This window comes from Camelina sativa, chromosome 13 (assembly GCF_030686135.1).
Source record: "Camelina sativa cultivar CO46 ecotype springtype chromosome 13, ASM3068613v1".
Taxonomy (NCBI): Eukaryota; Viridiplantae; Streptophyta; class Magnoliopsida; order Brassicales; family Brassicaceae; genus Camelina; species Camelina sativa.
The window spans coordinates 15,896,075-15,909,271 of record NC_141892.1 but is presented as its reverse complement, the minus strand read 5'-3'; the positions used below and the strand labels follow the sequence as shown (position 1 = coordinate 15,909,271).

At 36.7% G+C, this 13,197-nt stretch overlaps 1 protein-coding gene across 1 annotated transcript; it reads left to right on the top strand.

The window, feature by feature from the left end:
- The first annotated feature begins 3,340 nt into the window (after positions 1 to 3,340).
- Positions 3,341 to 4,117, top strand: LOC147929624 (uncharacterized). Its single transcript, XM_087480672.1, has one exon. The coding sequence runs from the start codon at positions 3,341 to 3,343 to the stop codon at positions 4,115 to 4,117; it is 777 nt and encodes a 258-aa protein (XP_087336798.1).
- Positions 4,118 to 13,197: the final 9,080 nt, after the last annotated feature.

Sequence of the window (13,197 nt, the reverse complement as noted above, 5' to 3'; positions counted from 1 at the left end):
TGTCAACCCCCAAAACCATCTCATTTGTACTCTCTTCTAAGTGATACAACCACCTCTCTCTTACTTCTCCTTCAAGGGAGGAATCGACTAGGGATCAGAACCCCTAAAGAAAGAGAGACGTTGTCCTTTTATAGGAAAGGTTTAGGGTTCCCTTCACACCACACTAAACCTCCCCAAAACCGGAGATGTAACTAACCGTCTAACCCAAAATGTTACTAGTGTCGACCGACACCCCCTTGGTATCGCTCGACACCAAGCACACAAACAGTTTTTGGGTTATGGGCGTTACACTCTCGGATCGTCATCCAACATCATTGATGTTTAGAGTCTTATTGATTTTATTAATATTCGAATTCATTCTCTTTTTATGGCATATTGATTCTCTCTCCGGTTGTACATGCTCAGGTTGAAGATTTCGTTCTAGGTGTCATATCACATGGTTATCTACTGAAATTTGTGTGTTTGAAAACTTGTGTAGTTTAGAACCATATTGTTTTTTCTTTGGTTTAGATCTTATTTGAAGTAAAAAAATCTAAGCATTGCTTCATTTCTTTGTGAGAAGGAGATGATAAGCTCAAATTGTAATACCCTATAAGTACTAACAGCTTTGCAATTGTAGTACTTGGGGGTCGAATCCACAGAGACTCAATATCACACAATAAATTATAGAATTTTTATTATTACGCTAAACAAGTTTATTTGAATTGAAAAAAAGCAATGCAAAATATTAAATTAAAGGTGTGTAAATTCAAGGAATTAAAACGCTAGGTCTAGGTAAATTCTCAGGAAATCATAGAATATTAAATCAATCAATTAAAACTCTAAACTCAATTGTAAAAATAAATCAGTTCTCACGGCAAATATTATCTAAGTTTAAAATCCAAAAATCCAAATCTCTTTGTAAAAATTAAGTTGAAAACCAGCTTTTAAAACAAGTTTAGTTTGTTCATAAAATTACTAAATCAAATCTCTTTGCAAAAAGTAATTTTGCTCATCAAAGGTTTTATCAGGAAAATTAACTATATTCTCATAATAATTTATTTTCCTAGGTTATTAATTATAGGTGATCAATCAAGAATTAATATGAAGAACAAACAATGATGAATAACAGATAATGAATCCTAACTAATAATCAATTCAATAAACCATGAGATCCCTAATGAGAAATTCTAAACCTAACAAGCAGATCTACTCAGACATGATCAATGAAACAAAAACCATGATTAAATTAGATAGCATTAAGAATTTAAAAGAAGAAGTCAAGCAGTACAGAATCTTCTCTGAAGAAGTCTTGATTCTTCTCTCCAAAAGCTCTATAAAAATCTCTCCTCTCACTAATTTCAGGGAAAATAAAGCTTAGGTCCAAAAAGTGACCTAAAAATCATATATCTAATATATTAAAGGAGTAGTCAAGATGGTTCACGTTCACTCTCACAAAATTTGACCTCTCTTACCCTTAATGAATTTTGCCCTTAAAATATATTTGGACATTTTTTCTCGCCTATTTAGGTTGTAGATACGCACCACATTCATCCTCAGACTTAGGATTACTATTTTGCCATTAATGATATTCAAATCTGGACGTTTTTACCCTTTTGATTAATTGTATATTTTTTTTTAAAAACGAAAATTTAAAAAAAAGCGAAATTTGTTTTACAAAATCGAAAATCTAATATATTTATGCAATATCTCTCTTTAAGAAAATGGAAGGTAAATATTATAATATATTATGAATATTCGTTTAAAGAAAATTTCTATTTTAAAAAAAATTAAAACGATAATGATAAGTATGAGGCTATATATATATATATATATATATATATATAGGATCAGCCAAAACAGTAGAAGTCAGATTCGTTAAGCTAAATATATAGTTTGGAGAGTATAGTTTTTCTTTTTGTATTATTTTGGTTATAATGAATCAACTTTAGTATTGTATGATTTTTTTTTCATGTTGATGTACTATCGATATGCTTTGCATGATTAATTTTAATGCTGCTATAATTTTGAATTATTATGTTGAATCATATCAAAAATTTTACTCATTTTGTGCTGTTTGATTGTGTTTTAGGTCTACATGTCATGGACCATGGATGTTTTTTTTATATCAAAAACAAGATGGGAACGAGTTGATGAAGCAAGCAAAATAATCAAATTGGTAAAGTATTATTAATAATTATGTTTATTTGTTTTTTTTTTGTGGTGACTGTTATTCAATTTTATTTTGTTGGTTAAACATGATCATATTTTTATTCGATGATTTTTTATTCTACAAGCAAATGAGCAAAGACAACTTTTGGTAATATAATCCTGGTCTTTTATATGATTTATGGGATTCTAATTTCTATGCTCTTTTTTATAGTGGTTGTTTGGAAAGCAAGATCAAGCAATCATAGACTTTGTCTATGGTTTCTCCATCTTTTAAAACATATATGTTGTATTATTTTCTATATTTTGTCTTGTAGTTTAGTAATTTGAAATAAACCTTTATATGTAACCTAATACATATTTTTTTGTTTCAGTTGAATTCATGGATGATCATTGATCATAATTGTGGATCTACAAAACTGAATATAATGAAATTCAGGTATTAATTTTTGCTAATCTGAATCCTTAATTTTTTTAAAAATATTGTTGCTATTGTTTTTTTGTAAAGATTATAGTTGCAGAAAAAATATCCCTATTCATAACAAATTTATTGCAATTTTTTAAAAAATTGGATTTCTTTCTGTTTACAAATAGATTTAAATTATAAATCTATTTATATGTAACCTATTACATAATTTTTTTGTTTCAGTTGAATTCATAGATGATCATTGATCATAATTGCGGATCTACAAAAATGAATATAATGAAATTCCTGTATTAATGTTTGCTAACCCGAATCCTTATTTTTTTTAAATAATATTGCTGCTAATATTTTTTGAAATGATTATTTTTGTAGAAAAACTATGGTGGATTCTATTCATAAAAAATTATAGTAATTTTCTAAAAGTTTTGATTTCTTTCTATTTACAAATAGATTTAATTATTTCATGGTCTCAGAACGAATCCGTCTTGTAAAGGAAAATTTATGGCAATAAAAACGGACATGAGCAAGGCTTATGATAGGGTAGAGTGGGGTTTTGTGGAGGCTTTACTGAGAAAAAAGGGTTTTGCGGAAAAATGGATCACCTGGATTGTGTTCTGTGTTTCTTCGGTTGAGTACAAGGTTCTCCTTAATGGTCAACCTAATGGTTTGATAATCCTGGAGAGAGGGTTATGGCAGGGTGATCTTTTGTCTCCCTATTTGTTTATTCTCTGTACGAAAGTGTTAATCGCTAATCTTCGCAAAGCCGAGATGGATAAGCAGATCACAGGGATTAAGGTGGCTAATAAATGTCCGTCGATTACGCATTTGTTGTTTGCGGATGACAGTCTTTTTTTCTGCAAAGTCGATAAGGATCAATGTGGGGTTATCTTGGATATTTTAAAGAATTATGAGGCTGTCTCGGGACAACAAATTAATTTTGAGAAGTCATCACTTCAATTTGGGCACAAGGTTGATGAAGTGGCCAAAAGGGAGATGCAAGGGGTGCTTGGGATATCGAATCTAGGCGGGATGGGCTCTTATTTAGGGATACCGGAGAGTTTAGGAGGGTCTAAAACGAAAGTTTTATCCTTTGTTCGAGATAGATTTCAGAGTCGAACCAATGGATGGACGGCGAAACAGCTGTCAAAAGGGGGCAAAGAGGTTATGATAAAGTCTGTTGCCACTGCGGTACCAACCTTTTTCATGTCGTGCTTTCGGCTGCCAAAAACCGTCACGTCCAAACTTACTAGTGTTGTGGCAAATTTTTGGTGGAGTTCGGGTCAGTCTGGGGGTTTGCATTGGTTAGCTTGGGAGAAGTTATGTGGTAGTAAGCAGTTAGATGGGCTGGGGTTTAGGAATGTCGATGACTTTAACTCAGCTCTGGTTGCGAAACAGTTATGGCGGCTGATTGAGGCCCCTGATTCTCTATTTGCTTGGGTTTTCAAGGGAAGGTATTATAGAAATTCGAATCCTATGGAACCGATACGATGTTACTCTCCATCTTATGGATGGCGGATGAAACATGTTCTTTTGGTGGTATGGTGATGAATGATGATGGAGATGGATGCAAGGTGTTTCAATTACCCTTATGTAGTTGTAGCATAAAGGATGTCAAACCAAAATGAGTGTGATGCAAGCAATCATGATGTGAATACTTATCTAAGTCAAGCCAAATATAAAGGATGTTTGTCACTAACAACCTAATGATGATTATGAAATGCAGAATGTAAAAACTACTAAGATAAACTAATGCAAGACAGGAAAGGAAACAGGTAAATGCAGAACATAAACAAGAACTCTGGATGAGCTCGAGCAGGCACTCGATCAGATGCACGATCGAGTGGATGGTCGAGTTGACGAACGAATGTCAGAAACAGAGCAAATATTATTGAAACAAAGCAATAGTAAACCAACTACAGTACTTGAACTAGGAAATCAATAAACAAAGAAAGGTCCTAAGGATGGATTCATGGGCTGGGCTTAAACTATGGTTATCTAGATTGACCAACAAACCTCAATCAATGAGCTAATCCGTAGACAATGATCTTCCAAGACATGTTAATCCATTCTCATGGCAATAACAATCAAGCTCAGATACTTCTTAGACCCAGCTCTCACTGGCTATTACATACAAAAGCAGGCATTAAAACCCAGATCATTATTGTCAAAAATCATACAAAGTATCTAATCTCTTAGCATGCTTAATGATAATCTCTAGCCTTAGCCTTATCCAGCAGCTTAAACATTGGTATGATGTTAAGAAGCCTAAGATCTATCCTCACCCTCTCAGTATAAAGATAGCATAGAGCTTATCTAAGCGAGAAGAGATATGCAACATACAAGCTTGATCAATCTAAACACCCATAACCTTCACCCAGCCTAATCCATCCTTAAGATCCTAAACCACTACTCACAATCACAAAACATGATGAACAAAGTGATAATCCCAGAAATCAATGAAAGTTGCATGACTAGATAGAGGAGTAAGAGATCTATAATATTGAAGAAGAAATCAAACCCAAAATCTTTGTACTTAGAAAGTTGTGGAACCAACAAGTATCAAGGATTTCTTAGTTTTTCTCAAAAGTGGCTAGAGTATCTAAGCAAGGAAATGCAAAAAGTAAAACAATTCCCAAAAGGGTAAATACTAGGTCTAGATTGTTCTACTCTAAAAAGTCTCTCTCCTCTTTTGGTGGCTGCAGGGTACAAGGCTTATATAGAAAAAGGAAGGGAAGCCCTAAAAATGCTAAAAGACAAAATAGGAGGGCGGCTCGATCAACTCGACCAGGTGCTCGGTCGAGTGCTGGTCGAGTGGCCATCTTCTTCTGCTTCTTCTATCCGGTCGAGTCCTTCTCTGCACACGGTCGAGTGTCTGGTCGAGTGGGAGGTCGAGTGGACTTCAGGACCTTGATTCTTCAGCTCTAAATCCTTTGTTTCCCTCACTTGATAGCTTTAATCTTCTTCAGTATTCCTTCCATGCTCCTTAGGATCCAAAATCACCTGTTTATGCAAGAAACTATGCAAATGCAGTGCAAACCTGCTCTAATGCATAAACAGTTCTAAAGCTATACATTAATGGACAAATGTGATATGAAATCATGGGAAATATGTGAATATGCTAAGGGAAAGCAAGGTAAAATATATGAACATCAGCGGAGTATCGTCTTAGCTAGATCTTTGGTAAATAAAGTACTGATTATACGCGTTGGCTCCGGAGAGTCCATTTCTATATGGACTGATCCATGGATACCAGCTCAATCCCCAAGATCAGCTTTGAGTAAAGGGCCTTTTAAGGACCATTCTTTAAAAATCTCTCACTTAATAGATCGCCAAACAAATTCATGGCGTCTGGATGTGCTCCATGAGCATTTTGATGCGGAAGATGTTGCCTTGATAGGGGATTTGCTGTTGGGTAGTTCTCAGTTGGAGGATACACTAGGCTGGCATTTTACAAAATCTAGGAAGTATACAGTAAAATCAGGATATGATACGGAACGTGCTGCGAAAATAAGGGCTTCTCAGGTTCCTCGTTATGGGCCAGATATTATTCCCCTCCTGGCGGGGGTTTGGCGGGTGCCATGTCCACCAAAGATTAAGCACTTCATGTGGCAGGTTTTGTCAGGGTGCATCTCGGTCTCGGTAAATTTGCGACGACGAGGAATTTCCTGTGATTCGGTTTGTGCACGATGTGGGGCTGATGAGGAAACAGTCAATCATGCCATTTTCCGGTGTACACCGGCTCGGCAGGCATGGGCCTTAGCTCATGTGCCTATCGGATTGGTTTCCTTTCCAACGGATTCTGTGTATGCCAATGTGGATCATTTTCTGGGTTCCTCCAATCCGGGTGCTCAGGCTGTTGCTTTTCCTTGGCTCATGTGGTATATATGGAAAGCAAGAAATGCTCAAGTTTTTGAGAATCATATGGAGAAGCCGGAGGAGGTTGTAAAGTTAGCGGTCGGTGAGGCGTCTTCATGGTTGCAAGCACAAGCTGAGGATGAGTTTGAGGGATCCTTCCCACTACCCAACGCTTCTAGTCCTCGAGTAAGGGGGTCTACAAGCCACCTTCCTACTTTTTTCCAGGTTATCGGTGTTTAGTAGATGGATCGCGGAAAGCAGGTGATGCTTTCGCGGGTGCAGGATGGGTGTGTTCATCTCCTAATGAAACGTTGATGTCCAGGGGAGCTGCCAATTTCCGTCAAAGTCTTTCCCCACTACATGCTGAAGTCGAAGCTTTTGTTTGGGCTATGTGTTGCATGATTGGACATGACTATAGGGATGTGGCGTTTTATTTAGATTGCTCAGACTTGGTGAAGATGGTGTCTTCGCCTCAAGACTGGTCGGTATTCAAGACTTATCTCGAGGATATCAAGATAGACAGGGAGGTAGTTTTCTTCTTTCTCTTTATCATTAGTTTCAAGAAGTGCAAATGTAAGTGCAGATTCTTTGGCACGCCAAGTGCGTACATCTCCGCATCCTGTTTTGTTTGTAAACAATTTTTCTTCCAATTGGTTAATATAAGCTGATCATTTTGTTGTTAAAAAAAAATAGATTTAATTATAACATATTTAAATAAATATTTGTGACTAATATGTCTTCTTCCTCTTGAATTGATAATTCTAGTTTTGTTTTGGAAAATAATATAATCTTTATGTTTAATATATTATTTACCCGTCTTGATTCATTTTGTCCCATCCGTACGTTCATATTCTTGCTTTTATTAGCTTTGAGATCGATCGCTTTTGCTTTTTCATCGTGTTTTTTTACAAAGACTTCTTCGATTGGTTGTTTTGCTGATTTGTGTGGATCTGTTTGATTTTTTGTTTACAGATCATTAACGATCGTGAGGCTGTACCATCACTGTGAATGAGGCTCAGTCAAGAGGAAGCGGCAGCGGTGGAGGAGGCCGTGGTGGTTACTGTAGCGGCGGTGGTTACGAGAGACATAGCGGTGGTTACGTATATGGTGGAGGAAGCGGCGGTGGTCAATGTGGAGGCGACACTCACACCCTTGATCGGCTCTAAATTTTCTTTTATAGCCAATTTCCTTCAAAACGTTTTATATTGCTCTATTTTGTTTCGTCTGTCCCAAAAATCTTAGAAAACCTGTAAAGACTCACAAAGAACCTAAAACACATCAAAAGACTCTATAAACTCTTATATCATGGTTAAAAACCACAAAACCATAATATATCAACTTCCCCAGATTTAGCATTTGTTTGCCCTTAAGCAAAATAGAAGCTCATCTTGTGAAAGAGGTTTGAAAACACGGAACTCACTTAACTGCAGATAATTCTCATTTGCATTCTTCATTTACCTAACTCAAAAACTTACTTCTATACTTAACCATGAGAAGCATCCACAATCCTTACTCAAATCCCAAAATTCTTTGGAACCATTGTTATCTCATTACATAAGTTTAAACACATAAAGGCGAGTTCTTACCATGGGAATATCAATCAGTGGCATATGGACTCTTTTCTTGCCAAGGCATTCTTCATACATCTCTTTCCTCTCTCTTTTCTCACTTCCAAGGAGTTTAATTTCCGTAGTTTTCTTGGGTATCATTTCTTTTTTTATCAACCCCTTGCTCTACTTTTTTTTTTTTGAATAAGGTTTCCATGAGATTCGAAGTATGCACGAGTTTACATGACATCCCTCAGCTCACTTATATCCTTATTAATTTACTTTTCTTTTTCTTCTCTTTTTTTTTTAAAGTACTGAAGGGAAGAGAGAAGGGAGACATACTTTGAAGAAGAGCAGTGTCTTATATGGCTCGAAGAAGAAGTCTAGTCCACTGTATTCCAACTCCCAAGGTAAGAGATTAAGTTCAATTAAAATTTTATAAAAGTTGATATAACGTTAGTTTAACCAAATATCCATTGAATAAGGGCTTTCAAAATTGTTGATACAGCTCACAGCTTTTCCAAACTTCAGTTCTAAGATCAAGCTTAATCAAATAATTATTAAAGTGTTAGCCAAACAAGAGAAACCATTAGTCATGATCATAATTCCCAAGGACAAAAATAAAAATTTGACTCAATAAAACAAAAAATTTATGGTTTTGACTGACACAACTGAAACTTAGAAACAAAAACGTAGTTAGTAAATACCTCTCCCAGACCTAAACAACATTGTCCCATTGTTATCAAGCAAGAGATTGGCGAAGAAAAAATAAAAAAATATTGAAATAGTATGGAAATAGAGAAAAAACAGATTACCACCTTCTATGATGATCAGTGTCAAGCGATACCAGTGATAGTGTCGATCAACACCCTCTGCATCTACAGACATGAAGCTCAAAAAATCCGAGTGTTGGCTGCAAATAATTGTGTTCTATATCGATTTTCGGATGTTAGCACTGCTAAAAAACATTCAAACACAGATTAAACACAACAAACACTTGTTTTTAGTCATTAGCTTTGACTGTGGTGAAGCTCAAGTGTCGGGTGGATCAGAATATGGCAATGTATGCCTCCAAGAGAATGGTCTCTTTATCCAAGGTGGTGTATAAGCTTTAGATGCATGAGGTCTGCCAAGGATGCTAGTAACAGGACCAGGGTCGGGCTTAAGTATGGGCGGGCTTGTTTTATGTCCTGCAAAATTATTAATATAAGAAACAAGTGCTCAACGATAATCGCGCGGCTTGGTTAACTGCAAAACAGTTTTTGTTCCATTAAAATTCTTATTGATGATAGGAAAAGATTTAGTTGAAGAAGGCGCGTACCTTTGCTTTACCTGCGGAGTATGGAGTGTGAGATTGTGAGTTTTCGGCTTCACAATCGTCCCCGGATTTGCAGCTAAGGAATCAACCTGAGAACCTTCGGTTTTGGTCAAGTCTGAACTGACTCGATGGGTGGTGTCGATCAACACTAATGTTGTGTCGATCGACACTGAGTCTGATGCTCTTCTTTCTTTGACGTTTCCGCAATTAATCTCAGCAAACTTCTCAACAGTTTTCAACTCTTTAATATACCCAGTAGTATTGTGTTCATGAAGCGCTATGATCAGATCATCATCAGAAACAAACTCCACAGAAAATGTTTGACCATCAATAGTAGGTTCTGTCATTAGCTTGTCCATCTCAAAGTTCATAACCAAATATTCCACATTCAGGGCTATGTATCCCCTCTTAACATCAATGATGGCACCAGCTGTAGCCAAAAATGAGCATCCTAAGATGAGAGGATCACTAGGCTCTTTGTCATACTCCATCACCACAAAGTCAATGGGAATCATGAAGTTTCCAACCTTAATTGGAATATCCTCTTAAACACCTTCAAGAATTCTTCGTGATCGATCAGCTAAGATGAGAGATATCTTAGTCGGTTTGAAATATGTCATCTCAAGACTTACAACAACAGAATGTGGCATCAAGTTGATACTAGAACCAAGATCGCAAAGAGAGTGAGGAAACCGTTCTGCTGAGATAGTGCAATCAAGTACGAAACTTCCAGGATCTGGTAGCTTCTATGCAATCCTACTTTGAATTACTGCACTTACTTTCTTAGAGACAACCACTTCCTGCGTCCTCTCTTTCTTTTTCTGTGGGGGCTGGTTCAATAGAATCGCGCTGACATCCTTGGTAAGTAGTGCTCCTTCCTCAGGACTCAACCATTTGATACCATTCTCTTAACATAGCGCTTAATCCCAGGAGAAGTTTGACCGCATCAACCAAAGGCATCTCTATCATCACCTTATCCATCATAGCTTTGCATCTAGCTTCTTCAATCTCCTGCTTGGACCTTCTTTACCTAGGAAAAGGGACCTTAGGCTTATAAGCTCGTTCTGAATCAGATGGTGGAACCTGAAGAGTAACTGAAGCTGTTCATGGGGGTGTCGATCGTGCAGGTGTTGAGCTCGCTCGATTCTCTTCTATGTCAAACTATTTTGTTGGTAAACTCTAGTTGTGTCGACCAACACTCTCCCCAATGGTGTCAAACGACACTAGCTTTACAATCCTAACTCCATCTTCATCGTCGTCTCTCACCAATATCGCATTGCAAGCATGCTTGGGATTTGACTCACTTCTTCTTGGAAGAAATCCTTCTTGCCGTCTCACAGAGACACATACCCAGCAGTCTGCACAACCTGATTCTCCAGCTTCTTGACGTGAATGTTCAACGCATCAAATTTTCCGGTCAGCTCAGTTTGGACAGAATCAATCTTCCCATTGAAATCTACTGTTAACTTCTATTGACCTTTCAATATCTTTCCAAGAATTGATTCCATCTTGCTCTCTGAATCGGGTGGAGGGAGGGGTTGGTAAGAAGAAGAACCATAGTTCCTAGTGAAGTTGTTGTTCGGATTTCCTTTGAAGGAGTTCTTCGGACCAAATCTCTGATTTTGATACCCATTGATGTAGTTCACATCCTCTTCATTCTCTGGCTCTGGATCACAAGTCTCAACCTCAGCAGTAAAACGGACTGACTTCTTACCCACAAGAAGACTGTGCACTGTATCTAGCTTAGCATTCACCTTAGCCAGCTGATTTGAATCATAGCTTCCATGCAACCTTTTCCTCTCATAATCTACACGCTTAGTGCTATTGTTGGAAGCTAGATTCTCAATCAAATTCTCAGCCTCATCTGGAAACCTTTTTTAAAATTCCCATGGCTAGCAGCATGAAAAGCTAATTGATACTCCCAATCAAATCCTCTGAAGAAAATACTCAGTAATTGTACCCTTGAGAAGCCATGATGCAGACAATCTCTCTAATAAGCCTTGAATCTAACCCAAGCTGCCTTGAAAACTTCATCTGGTATTTGCTTAAACGTGTCTAGCTTGACTCTCAGCTCATCCAGACATTGCATCATCATAAAAATAGTTGAGAAAAGCCACCTTGATTTCTTTCCAAGTTGTCAAAGATCTGGGATTCAACTGCTTTAACCATTGAGATGCTTCTCCTACAAGTGAGTATGAGAATAGTTTGCAGTATATATAGTCTTCAATAACCCCATTAGCCTTGATACTAGTGACAAGATCCTCAAAGTTCTCAATATGGTCCAGAGGCTTCTCATGTGGTAGGTTTGAGAAAGGTCTATGCCCAACTAATTGGAAGTACGCAGGCTTCAGCTCATAATCATTCCTTGGAAATGGAGGAGGAACAATGGTAGAACAGTTTTTATAAACCAGATAAGCTCGGTTGTTGTCTGCAATAGTCTTGATCAACTCGAACTTGTTGCGGATTGTTAGCATGGTTGGCAGCTCCATGTTCACCTGCGAGGACTAGATGTCAAGTGACACCCTGTTGGTGTCGATCGACACCATCAACGTTTTCATCAGCAACCACTATTTCAGCGATCACATTGCCTTCTGTATCGATCTTTTGGCCCTGCACATTGCGAAAGTGGCATGTTGATCACTCAAATCACCAGCCTCATTTGTTCTCAGAATGAATGTCTTGAGCATCTTCGAAGATTTAGCTGTTTTTCAGGTATCATGTTCTAACTTTCCTAACTCTTGGTTTGTAAGCTTCATTGTTGGACCAGTCTTATTGTTACGAGTGTTAGGCTTAGGAGGCATAAACCTGAAACAAAAAAAGAGAAGAGAAACAAAACGCGTGTCAGTAGTAAATATTAAAGAAAAATTTAGACGAAATTAAAAACTCAAATCTAGTGGTAGATAAAAAGATTCTCCGGCAACGGCGCCAAAATTTGATAAGCTCAAATTGTAATACCCTAGAGGTACTAACAGCTTTGCAGTTGTAGTACTTGGGGGTTGAATCCACAAAGACTCAAGATCACACAATAAATTATAGAGTTTTTATTATTAGGCTAAACAAGTTTATTTGAATTTAAAATAGCAATGCAAAATATTAAATAAAAGATGTGTAAATTCAAGGAATTAAAACGCTTAGGTCTAGAGAAATTATCAGGAAATCATAGAATATTAAATCAATCAATTAAAAACTGTTCTTGAACTATAAAATTGTAAAATAAATCAGTTCTCACTAAAAATATTAATTAAGTTTAAAAACCGAAAAATCTCTTTGTAAAATACAAGTTGAAAACCAATTTTGAAAACAAGTTTAGTTTGTTCACAAAATTAGTGTTAAATCAAATCTCTCTGCAAAAGGTAATCTTGCTCATCAAAGATTTTACCAGGAAAATCAATTATATTTTCATACCAATTTATTTTCCTAGGTTATTAGTTCTTGGTTATCAATCAAGAATTAATATGAAGAACAACCAATGATGAAGAACAAGAAGATAATGAATCCTAATTAATAATCGATTCAATAAACTGTAAAATCCCTAATGAGAAACCCTAAACCTAACAAGCATATCTACTCATACATGATTAGTGAAACAAAAACCATGAAATAAAATAAATAGCATTAAGAAATTAAAAGAAGAAGTAAAGGAGTTCTGAATCATCTTTGAAAATTATGAATCTTCTCTGAATGAGTCTTGATTCTTCTCTACAAAAGCTCTCTAAAAATCTCTCTCTCAAAAGTTGGAGACGCTTGCACCCTTGATTGGCTCTAAATTCTCCTTTTTAGCCAATTTGCTCTGACGTGACACCATCTCCGACCATGTTCTTCGACGCCGGCGGAGCTTGTTTTTGCCGGCGTCTGGAAAACTCATCTTTCCTCCGCTGTCTTAGAACACTTTCTCTTGTTTGGTT